Source organism: Gracilinanus agilis, chromosome 1, assembly GCF_016433145.1.
Source record: "Gracilinanus agilis isolate LMUSP501 chromosome 1, AgileGrace, whole genome shotgun sequence".
NCBI classification, from domain to species: Eukaryota; Metazoa; Chordata; class Mammalia; order Didelphimorphia; family Didelphidae; genus Gracilinanus; species Gracilinanus agilis.
Window position 1 is genome coordinate 673,111,232 of NC_058130.1, and position 19,984 is coordinate 673,131,215.

General features: G+C 37.9%; 1 protein-coding gene across 1 annotated transcript in view; it reads right to left on the reverse strand.

Moving 5' to 3' along the window:
* The window catches only part of WASHC5 (WASH complex subunit 5), a 92,548-nt gene extending 74,951 nt beyond the window's left edge, over positions 1-17,597 (reverse strand). The window contains exons 1-7 of the mRNA XM_044669141.1: positions 17,402-17,597; positions 16,778-16,923; positions 14,268-14,352; positions 10,987-11,087; positions 6,898-7,090; positions 4,962-5,114; positions 3,099-3,212 (exon numbers count right to left, since the gene is read on the reverse strand). Of these exons, the coding sequence (XP_044525076.1) occupies positions 3,099-3,212; positions 4,962-5,114; positions 6,898-7,090; positions 10,987-11,087; positions 14,268-14,352; positions 16,778-16,923; positions 17,402-17,587 (978 nt within the window). The 5' untranslated portion in view covers positions 17,588-17,597. The remainder of the gene's footprint in view (positions 1-3,098; positions 3,213-4,961; positions 5,115-6,897; positions 7,091-10,986; positions 11,088-14,267; positions 14,353-16,777; positions 16,924-17,401) is intronic.
* Between the last annotated feature and the right edge of the window lie 2,387 nt (positions 17,598-19,984).

A 19,984-nucleotide genomic window follows, 5' to 3' on the forward strand; every position in this document is an offset into this window, starting at 1 on the left:
AAAAGAATCTCCAGGTCATGAAAAGTGGGGGTCATAAAGGCGAATTGTCCTAAATTCTTTGATTGCCTTGTGGGAGTCGAGATAGAATTGTGGGAACCTTTTTTTCCAGGATGTCCAAGTCCCCACTAGAGAAAGGTTTGTACTCCTTGACGTGTAAGATCCCAGAATTGGGCTGGACCACTGTTCGGTCACATATAGGCAAAATAGTAACTGCTGCCTCAGCCCCCTGTGGCTTTTCTTTGTTGTTGTTCTCATTCTTATCTGTGGCCTTGTTCTAACTTGTTCCCTCAATTAATTCTAGTTACAAAATGGTCTTTGCATCAATTTCCTTGCCCTCTCTTATTTGTCTATCTCGATTAGTTCCTTGATTTGTTGTTTCAGTGCCTCTATTATCTGTGTAGATCATCACTCTTGCCAAATATATGTCTTATCAGTTTCCTAAGAGCCCAGTAACCTTGGAGCAGTGATAACAAAACTGCCCCATAGGTTGGTATGAAGGCCACAACCTATCCAATGGTAATCTTCAGCCACTCATGTACATCATATATTTTTTAAAAGTTCCAGCATGTATTGGGGTATTAATACTACTCATAAATTGTAAGCTCCCAACCACAAGCTATAGAGCAGAAGAGTACTGCTCACAATGATGAAAATTATTCTTCCTAGATAATAATCTATCTTCCTGTTTTGCTTCTCAAAATGGTTATTCTGTTATAATCTGTTGGTAAGATTCAGAAGCCGTAGCTGGCTCTGCCAAATTGTAAGAAGCAAGATTCAGGATGCTGGCAGGGAAAACTCAAGCCGCGGAGGATGGGTAGTAATGCAGTTAGAACTCCACTCTCCTCCCCTGCCAGTATAGAGGTCTGTCAGCTGATCTTAACTGAAGAGAAAGTGGGCCAATGGCTTCTTGTATTACCTGACTAAAACTTCTCCACAAGCTAGACTTGATATCACAAAAGTGTATTCCCACAAGAAATTGAGGTCTCTAGTTATTGAATGTAATCCCCCAATCAAGGATAGTTGATATGTTCAAAGTGCCTTCACAGCTGATCCCTGAGATTCCCAACTGCTGCTGGAACAGGATAATGGAGGATGTCTCTAAGGTAAGTAGATTTTTATCACAGATGTCTTGTTCAAAGGATTCCCACACTAACTGACTTAGTTAAAACAATCCTTTAATGACTAGAGGGGAAGAGGGTAAAGGGAATATGAGAGGTGAGAGGGATAGGACAAAACTTTCTAACAATCTGTGGTGATCAAAAGATGGCTTCTCTCAAAGCAGTGCAGAAGCCCCAACAGAAATCTTCTTTCCCTATCCTCCACTAAAGCTATTTCTTTTCCACTATACAAAACTATGAATAAATTCAAGATGGATCATAGATGGGGTTGATTGAAGGTCTATTGCCTCAGATCTATTTCTTTTTTTTTTCTTTTTTAATTTTAAACCCGTAACTTCTGTGTATTGACTTATAGGTGGAAGATTGGTAAGGGTAGGCAATGGGGGTCAAGTGACTTGCCCAGGGTCACACAGCTGGGAAGTGTCTGAGGCTGGATAGAACCTAGGACCTCCTGTCTCTAGGCCTGGCTCTCAATCCACTGAGCTACCCAGCTGCCCCCTTCTCAGATCTATTTCTGATAACTGCTAGTAGGATCTTTCTGTAACAGTATTGAATCAGGGCCAGTGAGGTAAGGGTAAAGGGTTAGATAACACTAAGCTCTTCTGGTCAGAGGTTTGCTAGGCCTAAGTAGGTAGTTTCTACCACCCTCTTTCCTCCCAGCACCCTGATCCCAGAATGAGTGAGTGTCTCAGTTTGGGGTACCCCTTTATATACCCTCATTCCAACTGACCTTAACTGCCCTGGCATTGTGGGGTTCGTTGGCTTGCACCTCCACTTGGGATTCTGAAGTTACAAGTATTAATTCTAAGACAGGAGAATGGTAAGGGCTAGGTAACTTGGGTTAAATGATTTGCCCAGGATCACACAGCTAGGAAGTGTCTGAAACTTTATTTGAATTCTGAGTCCTCCCAACTCCAGGTCTGGCACTCTATCCACTGTGCCATCTAGCTTACCCCACATTAATAATTAAGTATAATTTATCTAAACAAAACAGGCTAGACCCTTTTACTGGGGGGTAAGGGGAGCACATAAAAAAGTATTCTTTGTGGAACAGAAAAAAAACTTTAAAAAGACTTTAAAATCCAGACTGTCAGAATGAGGACTAAGCTAGGTAAAAGCTAGCTGTACTATCCCCAAATCACAGAAAGGCTTCTTATTCTCCTTCATCCAGGTTTTTATTTCATCCTCCTATGTATTCTTATCAGAGAAACAGAATAAAGCCTTATGAAAATAAAGTAAACTCTTTGTATTTTGGGGAGTCCATTTTCTTAAGCCCATTTACCCATCTACATTCCTGGAAACATTCTGAATCACAGATGGAGTTGCAGTGGTAGAAACTATTTCTTAAGGCTACTATCTTTCACTTTACCAACATGAAACTTAGCTAAACATAACTTATTTCAGCTAGTTCATTAAGAGTCAATTCTGCCTAAGAAAAGAAAGATGGGTAAACAAAGCAAACTAAGTCATTTGGGGTTATGGTTCCTTACTAGGTTATGTCATTTGGACTATTGTTTAGACAGTCAGGTGGCACATGGACTAGGAAATTTGAGTCATCAAGTCAGGTTTTCCTAGCTATATGATCATGGTGGGGGAAGTCACTTAATCTGTTTCAGTTTTCTCATTTGTAAAATGGGAATAACAGTAGTACCTACCTATCAGAGCTGTTATGATAAGAAGAGATGATATACATAAAGGGCTTTGGAAATGTTCAAGTGCTAATATAAGTATTAGCTTTTATAATGTCTTCTTAAAGGGTATATGCCTGTTTTCTAATTATATTGTGCTACTTTAATTATGCCATGTTATTGTAGCATTTTGTTAATATTTCATGAAATTTTCTTGTAACAAATTTATCATTAAATTGTTATTTTCCTGAAATGCTAGTACAGAATTGTGTCAAATTCAACAGAAAATCCACAGTTTATGCTTGCCTTGCAAATGGTTACAAATAATCTTTCTTTGATTAACAAGACATACCTGCTCTTTAATGTTTGAAAGATCCAATGTGTTATTCAAAGCAGTTTTTGCAGCTTTGTAAGGTTCCCAAGCATCTGCAAGATTGACTGTAATTCCCATGTAAATGCTGATCACCTAAAATAGTAAATATTCACTAATTTAATAAATATTTAAAATAAATATCTTTATAATTAAAAATATTTAATTATAACTTCAGTATAGTCTACTAAGGAGACTACAAAGTTGTTTAAGATGTGGCCAATCACTCAAGGAATTAACAATTGTAGTAGAAACAAGAGGGAGTTTTTAATCCACTCAATTCTAATTTTAAATATAGGTATGGTAAGGTTAAAGTACAATTCCATATTATCAGGACTCTGGAATGGAAAAGATACAGTGCTAATGTTTGGGGAGAAGTGCACCAAAAAGAGGATTGTGTTTAAATGGAGGAGCCAACTAAACTACTCTTATCTGAGTAAGAAACTCTTCTAGAAAGTCAAATAAGAGAAAACAGAGAAAGGAGGGAGAACCTACTTTCATGAAGCTTGAATTCCCAAAGAACTAACCCTTCCTTTTAATATCTGAATTTAGTGCTATAGTCCAAATTTAATTTCTATGGTGTCCAGTCAGAAAAGTGTCTTTCTCTTCATCACTCAATTCTAGCTCCTCTAAGAAGGGCCATTGTGTCTGTCCATTAACTCTCAACAAGTTGTTGTTCTTAAGAATATCAATGAGCATGCTCATTTAGGTCACTTCTAAGCAAAATAAAGGGTTGAGTGAAGGGAAACGCTGGAAGTTTCCTAGGGATAGGAGCCAAATCTGCTCTATATCTTGTCAACCCTTGGTAATACTGAATATAGTATTATGTACATGGGAAGTGGTTCACAAATACTATTTTTTCTCCGATCAAATTTAAAACATAAAATGATAGATTTTCAAGTGAGTTTTTAAAAATTCAAATGTTCTCCTAAAGTAATATCAACTCTTAACTGAAGAATACCATGACTTTTTAGGTAGCCAGGTGGCTCAGTGGATAAAGACCCAGCCCTAGAACCTGGATTTAAATCTGGCCTCAGATACTTCATAGCTGTGTGATTTTGGGCAAGTCACTTAAACCTTGGTTGCCTAGCCTTTGCCCTTCTTTCTTAGAATTGTTATTAAGACAGAAAGTAAGGGTTAAAAAAAAAAAAAAAAAAAGGATACTAGGGGCAGCTAGGTGGCTCAGTAGATAAGAGAGCCAGGGCTAGAGCTGGGAGGTCTTGGGTTCAAATATGGCTAAGCTGCGTGATCTTGAGTAAGTCACTTAACCCCCATTGTCTAGTCCTTTCTGCTCTTCTGTCTTGGAAATGATACCTGGCATCAATTCTAAGACAGAAGGCAAGGTTAAAAAAAAAGGAATACCATGACTTTTTAAAAGTAAAACTCAACAAAAAAGAAAACTATTAAATAAGGGAGGCAGTATGCTATTTAGTGCTCGCTAGAGTCCCAAATTTGGAGTTAGTGGGGCTTGTATTCAAAACCTACTTATGACAATGACCAGATATGTGGCTCTGGTCAAATCATGACCTTTCTCTGAACAATTCCCTAAGACTAAAAGTCTTGGATGGATACTCCCTGTAATGGCAGACACTGAACTCATTCATGTCTGTTCCTCCTCCCCAGGAGGTCTATCTAACATGCTGGAAGCCTGCTTCTAGATCCATTAACACAGTGAGAGCACCAATGGGGCCCAGGGTCTGATACGTTGAACTCTAATTCATTACTCTTACTAGGTGACTGGCCCACCTTCTTTTTAAAAGTCAGCCTTCTTTTTGATGAGAAAAAAAAAGCATTTTTGTTAACATAAATTCTAGTATTAAGTTAATGTACAATAAGGATATATACCCAGTTATCTGGAAAATATTTATCCACTATTTCTCTCATTTTTGCTTGATGAGTATGAAGAATAGATGGTTCAAAATAGAGGATCACATATAGCATAGCAGCTTGATTTGCAAGGGCTGTGCTTCGATGTTCTGGCAATGGATATGCTGAAACCTAGAACAAAGAGGAGAACCCCAATGCTTTAATTTCAGGATATTTTCTGTTATGTACATACCAAACAGTAGATACCCACCACTTGCTCTAAATCAGTGTTTGGTATAATGGCAGTGGAGCCTCTTACTGGAGTCACAAAGTTAAGAACTATAAGACCCACAGACTATTGAGTGGTAGTAGAACCAACGCCAACACCCCCAACCCCCACTTCTCTCTACCATTCTTATCATCTACAAAGGAGAATATTGGCCCAAGTAACAATGACTAAAAGGATAAGTATAGCTTTCATTTTTTATACTGTTGTGCTTCATCATTTTTAGGGAGAAGGCAAGGAGAGGGATAATGTGGGGGGAGGTTTAAAGCAAGACAAGGGAAAAAGGCAATGTCAGAGCTAAAAGAGTGGACAAGAATGAAGCACACAAAAAACCATCCTCTGTAGTGGGCAGTGGATAAAGCTGGGCATAGGATGGGAAGAAAATGAACTGGTAGGGTATCTGACTTTATACTAGTAGGTTGTTGAAAATACTAGCATAAGAACAGGTTTCTTTCTTGATTCTTAATATTCACAGTGGTAGTCTATAGAAACTGCTTGTCACAGCTAGGGAAAATACAGAATAGTACAGACCATGGAATGATGAAGTCTAATATTTATTGTCTTCAACACCCTGGGAAGCCAGTGGAAAATTCAGAGAATGTGGAGGAAACAGACAATGAATATTAAAAAAAAAAAATTCCAACACAACACTATATTATCTGTCAAGTTTGTAAGTAGAAAAAAAAAATAACTTGTTTTTAAGATACCATAAACTTGATCCAATTAGTTGGTTCTCAAATCTGGGACAACATTTTTAAAGGAAAAATAAATAACAATGCATATGACTCAAAGGGTGACTTCTGAATATTGCACTAATGTATCTTCCTAGACTAATATAACACTGAGTTGCAAAGGACCCTGAAAGTCATCCAACAAATAGATGAAGCATGAATCCCCTCCTACAACCAATGGATCGGATACCTCTGCTTGAAGGTCTCCAGGGGTGGGGAACTTCCATGCTATGTTGGTTTTAGAATTTTATCCTCTATAATGCTTTATAAAAAAGCCTTCAGTGATTTCTTTCTAATGATGAGTCTAGGTATAAAGAAGATAAGATGTATATTTCACAGCATTCTTATTAATTTGCAAAAATTAATTTGCATTTGAAGAGAATACAATCAAATTACTTTTTATTTCAATGATGGCACTTGGTTGATTTTTGATGGTATAGTGACATGTAGTCTTATACCATTTAGTCTATATTTAAAAATTTTTCATTAAAATAACATTCTATGGCTATTTAAATTATTTTTAACTCTTTGGAGGGGAAGAGAAGGAAAGAGTTTTTGTGGATAAAGATGAGAGAATCATTTAGGAAAATGAAAAATGTCCCCAATCTCATATCTAAGCAAATCAGTTTCAGTGATAATTCAAATATGGAGCTTAACTAATGTGCTCATTTTCCCAAGTCCATCAATATTTCACTGGAAAGTAAAGCTGTGTAAGTCAAATGCCATTACAATAAAGAACTCTGGAACAAAAATAAGCTCAAGATCTAGTTCATTTATTTAAACAATTGGAGATACAATAAAATAATTTACTCAATCTTAACTCTGCTCGAAATGTATTAACTTTGCAAAACCCAAAATTAGAAACATAGCTTTTGTATCTAGTTTGAAAAAAAAAGGAAAAACTATTTTAGTGTACAGTTTTTAAAAATATCTAATTTAAAATGAATTCAATCCCTACCTGGTTATAAATATCATCAGATCTTAATCTCCCAATAACCATGCTGACAAAAGTTTCACTAATGGGTACTCTGCCAAAGTAACTCTCTGGATAGTTGGGTGGTCTTTTGGCTCCTGGTTGGCTAGAATAGCCTGTGCTACGAAGCAGTTTACAGATATCGTCCATATTTGAGTCAGCAGAAGATCGAGCAGCACTGTCATATTCACAATAGAAAACAAAAGAGAAAATACCTTACACAGGGACCAGAAATTTTAATTCAACAGAGTAGAAAGCCACTGCCATAGATTCTGATAAATTGCAGGTGTGAAGATGGAATTGGCTCACCCCTGTTCATTCTTTAGACTTTAGCCACCAGGAATATGTACACCCCACCCAACTTAGAATTAAGTGTCCAGGGGGGAGGTCTATGACCCACATGTGCTAGTGAGTGACAAATTAAAAAAAAATTGACTTCTTCCTGGGCAGTCCAAAACAAGGTTGAGGCTGTCATTTGTTCCTGTAGATTTGGAGGGTGGACCTAGGAGGTGACACAAAGAACTATCTTTTAAATATGATGGTAACTTCCTGTGAGGGGGATTTTGCCCTTTGAACTTGGCCTTGGAGAAGCTCAGGTTTGAGACCTCAGACTGCTTCCCTTTAGATTGGGTGAGTGAAAGGCTGATTCCTGTGTAAATGGAATTAGCTCATCCTCATTCATTTTGTTAGACTCTAGCCATTAGAAATAATGTCACCTCACCCAACTTAGTGGGGAGGGGAAGATCAGTTACCCACAGGTGACAATAAGTAACAAATCAAGAACAAAGGACTGCCCTTTGGGCAGTCCAAAACAGTGTTGAGGCTGCCATTTGTCCACTTGAAATTGAAGGTGGATGCAGGAAGTGACGAAAGATGCTATCTTTTAAATATGATGGTAACTTCTTGTGGAGGCAGTTGGTGCTTTGAACTTGGTGTAGAAGGATCTCTGGCGAGACCTCAGACACCTTACCTCTGAATTGTCAGGTGGGCAAGTTAGGCTGACTTCCTTTCTCCTCCCTTGGCATTTCTGGAGACTCTACCCTCAAGGAGGCCTCTCTTGCCCCTCTAATTGTAACAGGCCTTGCGGCTAGAAGCCTTGTTTAATTAACCTCTGTGCTCCTTTGCTGGGGCCTCTAAATTCTTACCTGGTCTGGACCTCTGGTCCAGGCCAGAGTTTCTCTCAATTTCCCTACCTTCGACCTTCCTAATTGTAAATAAACTTCCATAAAAGTCATCCTGACTTGGGTATATTTTAATTTGGAATCGAGTTAATCCGATTCCTGGCGACCATACCTTAAATATCTAGTTTTCCCTCTTACATTCCCCTTTCTTTGGCTTTTCGGAGGCACTAGCCTCCAAAGAGGCCTCTTGTCTTGGAGGAGGCCTTGTGGGTAGAAGCCTTGTTTAATTAACCTCTGTGCCCCCGCTTTGCTGGGGCCTCTGAAGCCCTGCCTGGTTGGGACCTTGGACCAGGCTAGAGTAACACTCTCACTCTCACTCTTTCTCTGTCTCTCTCTCTCAATTTCCCTACTTTCACTCTTTCTCTTTGTAAATAAACTATCATAAAAGTCATCCTGACTTGGGTCTTTAATTTGGAATTGTGTAATGGATTCCTGGTGACCAAAACTCTTAAATATTCAGTCCAACCATAATTTTTATCCCTTACACAGGTATTTAATTCATATACTTCAAACACAAAAATCAGGTCCATAACAACCAATATGAGATAGGTATTAGTTCCAATACAAATGCTTCATAGTAACCAATGTTGTTAATAACAAAAAAAATTCATCACAGAATCTTTTAAAAGGTGTTAAGACAATATTTATTTTTTCCCCCTTTAGAAGGCTGTTTCCTTGTAGGAAGGAGTCTTTAAAAACTACTTTTTTGTCTGGGGAACGCTTTTGAATATGGAGTCCTATTTAGGTAGGAATTTGGCCTAAATGACCACACATTCAAATGTCAACCAAATGTTAGTAAGAACTACATAGGAAATGGTGATTATATTAATAAAAGAACTGATGACTGTCAATTGACTTCATTCAAAGGGATTCAAAATAAGGAATAGATACATTTTCAAGATGGGATTTTAAAGGCTTTTCCTCCCTTCAAATCCTACCAGAAAGAGAGATATAGAGTAATTGTGTGACTCTGGGCAAGTGCAAGATGGGATTTAGTCAAGACTTAAAGCCAGCTAGAAGGAAGAAATGAGGAAGGGAAAAAGTCTTTTGGCCTTTATGATTGTACCTTCCCTTTGAGATCACCTCTGATTTATTGTGTATATGTCTTGTCTGTACTTGTTGTTCGGTCATTTGGTTGTGTCTGACTCTTTGTGACTCCATTTGGGGTTTTCTTGGCAAAGCTACTGGATTGGTTCCATGTTTGAAGTCAAATTTGAACTCAGGAGGATAAATCTCCCTGACTCCAAGCTCTGGGCTCTATCCACTGGGGCATCTAGTGGCCCCTAATATCACACACTAGAGTAAATGTCTGAAACTGAATTTGAACTCAAATCTTCCTGACTCTAGGATCAGGGCTCTAAGCACTTGTCTAGCAGTCTACTTGTGGCCTGCCTTTCTTTCCATGATGGCCTGTGTTCTTGGTCTTAACCTTGCAACCTGAGCTCTTAGATTCTTGATTTTGACATGTTTCTGTGTTTTGCCTAGCATAGTATTCTGATATTGATTCCCTTTGCTTAATATTTGCCTTTCAGAGACTTGGTCTTGGACTATATTTACCACTGAATTAACCTTATAATAGCTCAGTGATGGCAAACCTATGATATGCATGTTAGCACTGACACGCATAGCCATTTTTGATGACACACGATTGTATGCAGCCTCATACAGAGAAGTATGAGGCCGCATGCTGAGGATGAACCATTTGCTGTAGTGTAGTATAGACTCTCTGTGCACTATAGATGACAATTTATTAATTTACCTATTTTGGTTTATTAAATACAGTTATATATTACAATTATACATTTTTGTTAAACTATAAATATTGCAAAATTATGGTTTTTTCTTGAAGTGACACACCACCTGAGTTATACTTGTTTTTTTGTCGAATTTTGACACACCAAGCTCAAAAGGTTTCCTATCACTGTAATAGGTGCTCACTCTGGAGTAGGAGTAAAGGCTTGTAGAGTTTTCCTCAGACATGCCTCTGTAGATGGGTGTGAACTTTTAATTGAGTGATTGCTTTCTTTAAGATACAACTCCAGCACCACCTTCTGCATTAAAACCTTTCCTAGGTTGGGGGGAAAAAGGGGAAGGACTGAGTTGGAAAAAAAGACCAAAGAAGACCTGTGGTCAGGAGAACATTCTTAACAGTTTTAGCTATCCCGAAGTGGAATGGGGAAGGGATAGGGGACTGGCTTCTTCCTTAGAGGTCTTTAAGCAGAGGCCAAAGGACCACTTCTCTAGTATGTTCTAAGTGAATGAATTAGATTAAAAGGCCACTGAGGTCTCTTAACTCTTAAATGTTATGATTCTGTGATGGTAGTTAAAAATTCTGTAACTTTATCTGCAGTGAGTTGGTGTAATGTACAGAGCATTTGCTAGACCTGGAGTCAAAGAGACCAGAGTTAAAATCTGGCCTTTGACACTTACTAGCTGTGTGACTGTAAACTTAGCCTCTATCTGCCTCAGTTTCCTCATCTGTAAGATGGGGAAAATAACTGTATCAATACTTTTGCGGTAAAGATCAAATATTTATAAATGCTCTGCAGAACTTACAGACTTATATAAACATTAGCCATTATTACTTGTGGTCAAATTGTGGCATGAATAGGAATAAAGAAGTTTAAGATCTCAAAAATGCTTTAAAATAATTGTTAAAAAATTAAAAAACCTATTAAGCAAAGTTGGACCTAATTAGCTCTTTAATATTTTACTAGTGTCCCTTCAGGATACATGTATTTTATTTTTGCCAGTGTTCAGAATGTTGAAGCAAATCTTCAGTTGCATCTTGTGCCTTATTTTCCCTCTAAACACACAAGTATTTTGAAGCAGGAATATACGCTGCATTTTTTTAGCAGTTTTCATTTTACAAACACAAGTCAAGCATAGTCACCTGTATCGATAGTAGGAAACCAACATCCTCTCTCTGACTTCACCTTCGATCTTTTGATCAATAACCAGCAGCATGACCCCATAAAGGTAGAGTGCTTCACACTAGCCAAAGAGAACAAGAAGGACCAATGTTAGGTGATCTAAAGAACAGCATGAGCTTTGTGAAGAAATGTGATCCTTGTGAAGGATCTCCTCATTCTCTTTCTTTCCTTCTTCCTTCTTCTTTTTTTTTTTTAATTTTAAACCCTTAACTTCTGTGTATTGACTTATAGGTGGAAGAGTGGTAAGGGTAGGCAATGGGGGTCAAGTGACTTGCCCAGGGTCACACAGCTGGGAAGTGTCTGAGGCCGGATTTGAACCTAGGACCTCCCGTCTCTAGGCCTGGCTCTCAATCCACTGAGCTACCCTGCTGCCCCCTCCTCATTCTCTTTCTTATGGAACTCCACTGGTGATCCTCTTGAGTACTGATTCTCATATCCCTCAACTCACTAGTCCTGAAAGAGAAGTCAGAATATTCCTTGCTCTCCACTACCAGATCCAGCTTGTCCCTCCACTGCCATCACTCATACTCCTTTCCTCCTCTGAGGTTTACTTTATCTAAATATTCCACCTTATTCAGATTTTGGTAGTTGTTCTTTACCAACCCTGGCACTGCCCATTCCTTCTCAATGAGTTCAACTGGCTCACAGTCTCTTCATTCCAATTCTTGCCCTCATGCTCTCCAACGTCCATGTTGATTTTCCCCCAAATTATCTAATTTAATAGTTCCTCAGTCTACTCAACTCCCACGACTTCCACTCCACCTTTGTTAAACACTGGAATATTCACACGCTTGATCTTGCCATCACCAGCAAGTGTTCTACTGCCACGACCATAACTTTATGCAGTTATAGTGTCCTATCATTTTATTTCTTCCTAAGCTTTAGTATTCTTTAAAAGTATTTTAGGATTCTCATCACTTTGACCTTCCATTCCTCCAAAATTCAGTTTCTTCTTTAGCTATTACTTTCTGCCCTTTGCAAACACTGATCCTTTAATGAACCAGGTCAAAGCTGCACTATTCTCTACTTGTGAATCACTTATTTCCTTGTTCTATTGCCCCTCATGGCTGGCCAAACCTCAACCTTGCATAATTCCCATCGTTATCCCTTTAGTTATTACTTATACATAATACACACTGATACACTTCATTCCCTGTCTCCATGCCTTTGTATTAGTTGTTGCCCATGTCTAGAATGCTCTCCTTCACCTTTGTCATGGCAAATACTTATTTTTATTCGAGATTTAACTTAAGGGGGCAGCTGGGTAGCTCAGTGGGTTGAGAGTCAGGCCTAGAGACAGGAGGTCCTAGGTTCAAATACGGCCTCAGACACTTCCCAGCTGCGTGATCCTGGGCAAGTCACTTGACCCCCATTGTCCACCCTTACCACGCTTCCACCTAGAAGCAAATACACAGAAATTAAGGTTTAAAAAAAAAAAAAGATTTAACTTAAGCACCACCCTCTGTAAGAGGCCATTCCTAGTTTTCCTAGCCTTTCCATTTCTACACCAAAGTTACTGAGTATCTGCATTATATGGGTTTTGCATATAGTTAAAAATCTGCACATTGTCTCTCCTGAGAAAATGTATTAAGATTGGAAAGGGGGAGAGGGGGGGAAATGTAGAATATTATATATTCTCCAGCAAAATGAGTTCCTCGAGTTCAGGAATTCTTTACTTTTGTCTCTATTTCCCCAGTTTGCCAACTGATTGATCCATCTCTACCTCGTCTACTCATATGCTATTGAAGAAAATTGTAAGTAATAACATAGTGGTGCTGACTAGGTCCTTTTAAACTTGACTGGGTAATTTTTAGCAAAGCAATTCCTCTGTTCCTTAGACATCGATTCCCTATGCCTTTTACCACAATAGTCATTCCAAATCTCTTCTTCTCTTCTATAGCCTTTAAAATTATCCCTTCCTGCCCCCACCTCCACAGGTTCACATGAGGACCTCACTTCATACTTTAGGAAAAATATTAAGCCTATTTGCCAAGAGCTTCTCCTTCAATCCACAATTCTTTGACACTAACCCTCCAGTTTTTGATGAAGAGTCCTATTCCCTAGCCAACATTATACTCTCCAGTCAGAGAATATGTAATATTCTATAACCTCCTTCTTCCCTAATTTTCAATCTCTTTCTAAATATTGTTTCTTCACTGCTGCCTAAAAACATGCTTAATAGTTCCCTGTCACTGAAAAATCTTAACATCTTGCTATATAATTATTTTTCTCTTTTCCTCTCTGAAACTTCTCAGCTTAACTCCTAAATTCAGGTGTAGCCTCCATCTCTCCACTTTCTCTACTTCCATTCCCTTAAAACCTTCTGTAGTCTAGTTTGATTGTTAGGATGAAACTGCTTTCTCACAAGTTACCAATGATATCTTATTTGCCAAATTGAATTTTCTCGATCCTCATCCTTTTTGACCTCTTTTAGCCTATGGCACTGTCTACCACATCTTCCTTCTGTTTTCATGAAACTGTAAACTCTTAGTTCTCTTTTTGTTTGACATCTTTTCAGTCTCCTACCTGGATTACCACCTATGAGATGTCAAATACCTATGAGTATCCCCAAAGACTAACCCACACGCTCTTCCCTTTTCTAACTATATTAACTCACTTGGTCATCAGTTCCCATGGATTCAGTGACCATGTCTATGTAAATGACTCCCAGGTCAACATAACCACTCTTTATTTCTCTCCTGAATTCCTGTCTTGTACCACCAAATGCCTACTGGACATTTAAAACTGGATATCCCACAGGCATCTCAAATTCTACATGTCCAAAACCTAATTGGCTTCTGAATTTTTCTTCTATTAACAACCCCGATTCTTACAGTTACCCACATTTATAATTTAGTGTCATCCTCACTCTCAATCAGATCAGTTGCGGAATCTTTTTGTATCTGTCTTCACATCTCTTGCATATGTTCCCTTTTCTCCATTCACACAGCTACTACTCTAGCTCAGCTCTGGCCCAGGGTATTTTAATAGCCTTCTAGCTTCTGTTCTTCCTTCCTCCTTTCTCCACTCCAATCCCTAACACACAGTAGGTACTTAATAAATATTTGTTCAATAGACTTGGAACTGTGAAATCTGCCTTACTATCTGTTGTATAAACTGGAGCTGTAAGCTTTAGTGCACTGGATAGTCAAATACTGTTGGTTTTAACTGAAGAAAAACAATGATGCTAAAGTTAATATTCAAATAATTTTGTTTTAGATAGCTAATATTAATCACTTACTAGAAGTTGCTTTCCATCTTCATTGAGCAGAACAGTTTCTAATGTCTGTTGAATATAAATTCCTTCACTGAGATCATCCAGATATCTAGAAGTGAAAACACCGAAAAAGTATTTGCTAAAAAAGGAAGTCATAATTCTTTTCTTTAAGGATGTTCATGTATAGGGTTTTGAACAGAGTAGGTACATAATAATTATTTGAGGAATTGGATTTTAAAGTGAGAAAGGAAAGAGTAGTCCTAGCCTTAGGCTCTAAGATTTAATGGATTGTAAGGTAGCCATAATGGAAAATATTTGGGCAGGAAGCCCAAATAGATAGCTAAAACAAAAACTGCAAGCACGATATGGCTGTTGTTGGCTCTCTATCTATGCTCTGGAAACACTGACAGCGGAAGTCAGTAGCAGAGTCAGAAGTCTGTATTTAGATCAGAGCCGGGAGAGAATCCTGACTGCTTTATGTAGCTGTACAGACTCAAGTACAAGCCTGCAGGAGCTGGGACCACTACAGAGGCAACACCACAAACTGTCTTTTATACCATTCATAGGGGCTAATCACAAATATTTCGAGGATTTCAAAATGTGACCAAATATAATTAAAGAAAGAATAGAATGAGATATACAAAAACCCAATAGCTGAAGAAGAAATAAGAAGCTGACCTGAAATATATGTGGAAAATCACAGATAATAAATTCAAATATAGTTATTGTATGTTCAACTACATGTTCATTGGTGTGATGAAAACAACTTTAAACAAATCTGAGTTAACATCCTTTGTTACCTGTACCACTTACTACCACAGCTTCCTCACCTGAAAAACGAGTGGGGGTTGGTCTAAGTAAGCTCTAATGTCCCTTCCAGTTTTGGGTTGAAAAAAAGAAAAAAGCCACCACTACCACCACCACCTTGGGGAAAGGGTAATAAACACAGGGGAAATAGGTTGGGAATAAATGGGAAACACCAGATGTACAGGGAGAGGAAACACAATGAATCTTAACTGGGGTAAAGAAACAGTAACTGATGTTCACTAAAGCTAGGGAAACAGTTAAATTCTGCGGGTTCTTGATGGCTGGGGGAAAGAATAAGAAGGAAGTTTTATAAAAGTCTAGTTTAATGGTTTGCTAAGGATAGGATAAGAGGGAGAGGATTTTCTAACTTTTCAGATCTGTTACCAACTGCCATAGAATGTTGGCTCTGGGTTGGCTTTCCTACACTAACAGCCAGCCAGCAATGGCTGAGCTGGAGTGAGACAAAGTCCACGACGACCTCCAGATGTATTTTGGACCCAGGAACCCTTCTGTCACAGCAAGTAATCCAAATAGGACTAGGGAATAAAAAGGGCTTCCTACTTGTTGTCCACCAACAGCAGGAATGTACTAACTTAACCTAGGACTTGCTTGAAGCCAAATCTCTTCTTCATGAGATCCCAAGACCTGTCCACAGGCTTAGAGGTTTGGATGAGCAGATGCCACTTCTATACACTCCCAGGCAAATTCCTTCTCTGCCAACTGCTACCAAGTCACTGTATGTACAAACCTCTCCAAACATTCTAAGTTAGAATGTTCTCAATCTCAGCCAGGCTTCAGCTTGGTCTGTCTGCTTTCTTATCCTAAATCAGTCTCTAACCTGTAAATTACCTATAACAGGGTCCAGGATCTTATGAACAGGGTTCAAATTCACATAATAATTACAAAATGACATCACTAAATTTCTCAAAGGAAAAGGGATTATATTAATTACAACAGTTTACATTATTTAAATATTGTAGTTACTCAACCTCCTGGCCCAAGTTTTGCTTTCTGTGGTTTCATTTATTCAGGTAGCCCAAAACGTTTTAAGCTTAAGATCTGCAGCAGTGGACTGCCCCTATAAAGATCTCTGCTGCTTTGACTTTCACTTTTTAAAAGTTTTTTTTTGGGTGGGATCTAGAAGAAGGTCAGAGTGAGGTGGAAGACTGAGAAGAACCAAGAAAAGGGGGCAGGAGTGGGGAGAGAAAGAACATACATATGAGGCTTAGTAGGAGTTTGCTGATATCTACAGTTTTTAGAACATAGTCCCTGCACATTTGAGGGCCCTCCTATACATTATTTGAATATGTTAAAGTTTACTAAACTATTAAGATGAGCACTGAAATAGGAATAGAAAGACACTACTGTCTGGTATAAAATAATTGTAAAGGGTCATATGACTAAATCAAGAAAAATGCCTAAGATTGAATTTTCCCCAGATGTTTCTTTGCTCCTTTCCTTATGATATATAATTGATTAGAATCAAGTTATAGGGGGCAGCTGAGTGGCTCAGTGGATTGAGAGGCCCAGAGATGGGAGGTCTTAGGTTCAAGTCTGGCTTCAGATACTTCCTAGCTGTGTGACCCTGGACAAGTCACTTAACCCCCATTGCCTAGCCCTTACCACTCTTCTGCTTTGGAACAAATACACAGTATTGATTTCAAGAGAGAAGGTAAGGGTTTAAAAAATTTAAAAAATAATCAAATTATGATTAGATTCAAGAATACCTGTTTAAGTCTACAATGTATTTGTGGACACTCTGAAAAGCTAAATAAAATCTTGTCACAATTTCTATGTTGTTTTCACGAAATTCTTCATCTAAATCCTGTAGGTCTGGTCTTGCTTCCAATCTGCTTTCACACAACTCTGGACCCTGAGAAGAACAACAATTTGCTATGATGTCTAAAAAAAAACACAACTGTTAGTAATGTAAAGTTTTCGACTAGTCTTATGAAAATTCGATCTTATGACCTAAAAGACATATATCAATAATTTTAAGTGGAGTTCTATAATTTATGAAGATAAGGATATCACAGCATTAAGAGGTTTTCTAAGTAAGAAACTTAGCTAAATGATCCTAGGCATTAATTTAAATGTAAGTTAAAAATTTTCAACTTGAAATACAATATTAATGTTTTCATAGGATTCTACTATACTCTCAAAACACACAATATTTCTCTTCTCAGCGTATGGCAATTTAAAAACACAGCTCAAAATCTTTTTAAAACATTTAGAATATACATTCTTTTTCATTGCCACCTCTTTTCCACAGAATAAGTCATTTTCCAAAGAAAGTGTACTTTAGAAGAGAAGGTATTACTTTAAAAATCTGCATGCTGATGAAGGCTTACCTTAAAATAACTGAAATCAAAGATAATATCTCCATATTTCTGTTGATCAGCACGGTCTTTTAATCTGAAAACACTGGGAATGAATTCAGAGAGCCTTAAAAGTTCAGCAATGATGGCATTGCCACAGGACACAATCCTTAGACATGCCTGTCCACAGAGGTTGTTTTCAGCAAGAAAATCCAACATTGTGAAGATGTTCAGCTCACTCTTGGTTGGACACTGGAAATGGTCTGGTCCTTTTCAGTTATGACCTACAGATCATCAGAAAAGACCTGGACTTCTTACTAATTAGGAGCTCCATTAAAAGACCTGATGAAAAAGGTATAAAAATCAATAACATTACAAGAAAAACAACAAAGGGTACAAAAAGAAAGCATGACATCTTCCTTCAAAATATTTTAAATTATTGACAGTATTCTTTATATCCAGAGATCTTAGTTGGGACATGAAGGCCATATGTAGATGCTAAATCAAATCAAGTAACAAGTAACTATTTAGTATCTGTACTTTAATTTTAAAAAGGAATTACTCTGTGTAATGCATTGTGATTGGCTCAGAAACATAAATAATAAATATTGTAGCTCTTTAAAAAAAAATCATGGTCTAGCTGGATTAGAGAACTACAGAATCTGAGTTGGAAGATACTTAAGCAGCCAACCAGTAAAACCCATATCTAAAGAAGAATCCCATCTATAATGTAACAACATCCTTAATGATCTCCAGTAATGAGGTAGTCATTATCTCCCAGGGCAGTCTTCTTTACTACTGAACAATTGAAATTACTGCTAAATATCTCTCCTACTTTCAATAGAAATAAATTCTGTTTATATTGAAATTCCAGTGTTTTTTTTTTTTTAAAGAACCCTTACCTTCCATCTTAGAATAAATACTGTGTATTAGTTTCAAGGCAGAAGAACAGTAAGGGATAGGGAGTTAAGTGACTTGTCCAGAGTATATGAGGCCATATACTCAGGACCTCCTGTTTCTAGGCCTGGCTCTCAATCCACTGAGACACCTAGCTGCCACCTGCATTTTTGGTTTTACAAAGACATGTGCTCAGATACAAAGAAGGCAAATTGGAATGTAAGAGCACAGAGTGCTAAGAATCAGGATTTTTTATTTTATTTTAGTAACAATTTAAGTACTCTAAACATTAAAACTTGGTCCAACAACATATAACTGGATATTCTACCTGAGGAATCAAATCATACCAATATGACAGTTCTCATTACAAGTAAACCAGAAGAATAATCTTCTATTTATATTATCTGTGCACAGATTCTCAGAATGAAAACTATGGTTTACGAAAAATTCGAGTTATATTGTTGTTCAGTCATTTCAGTTGTGTCCAACTCTTCATGACTCATTTGAAGGTTTCTTTGCAGATACTGGAGTGGTTTGCCATTTCCTTGTCCAGCTCATTTTACAGATGAGGAAACTGAGACAACAGAGGTTAAATGACTTGTCCACTATCACACAGCTAGTAAGTATCTGAGGTCACATTTGAACTCAGGACTGATGAGTCTTCCTGACTTCAGGCCCAGCATTCTATCCCAATTCAATACATAGCCCAGGAAGTTAAAGGTCATTCAAAAGGTAATGGAGAGGCACATCTTGGCTGTGAATAGGTTGGCACATTTTACATTTAATAAAGGGTGACACAACTGTGCAGTAGCACGGGAGAAACAATATAAAGGATATAATCACAGAGATGTATCAGCAGAAGAGGAAGTCAGCTAGTCATGTAGCAAGTGCAGGTATAACTTCCAGAAAGCCTATATTCTCCACATGAAATCAATCTCGCAATGTTAAGAGATTTCTCCTTCTAATACAATTGTATGCAATCTCTTCCTCTCTAGTTGTTCTTAATGTCCCCCTAAAAATAGCCCTATATCTTCCCTACTCTTAAACCCTCACTAGATATTATCATCCCCTCTAGTTTTTCCCCTATTTCTCTTAGCCAAATTCCTAGAAAATGCTTTCTGTGTTCAGTGACTCCATTTTTCTCCTTCTCCCTCTCTTTTACAACCTCTGCAGCTGACCTCATCTTTCTAAAAACACTTCCTTCCAAAGATAACCAGTGATCTTTTCCCTGCCAAATATAATCTCTGCAGAATGTGCCACTGTTGACTATTTCCTCCTGCATGTTCTCTCCTTTCTGGGTTACAGTGATGTTCTTTTGTCTTGGTTCTCCTCCTGCCTATTGTCAGAACTTTCCTTCTCAGTATACTTTGCTGGATCTTCATCTATGTCAACTTTCCTAAGTGTAGGTGTACTGCAAGACTCAATTTTTGGCCCTCTTCTCTTTTTTCCTTTGTACTTTCTAAATTAGGTGATCAGTTAAGCACCTGTTGGGCACTATGCTAGGTTCAGGGGCAAAAAGCCAAAAATTGAGATAATTCCTCCTTCAGAGCTTACATTCTAGTGAGTGGTGATCTCCTCAGTTCCTAAAATCAATTATCATACCTATGCAGATGACTATCCAGTTCTGCCTTATCTTTTAAGTTCCAGCCTACATTATGAACTGTCTACTGAACATTTTTTTTTAGGTTTCAAAAAATTGGCTTTTAATGTAGGGGAGAC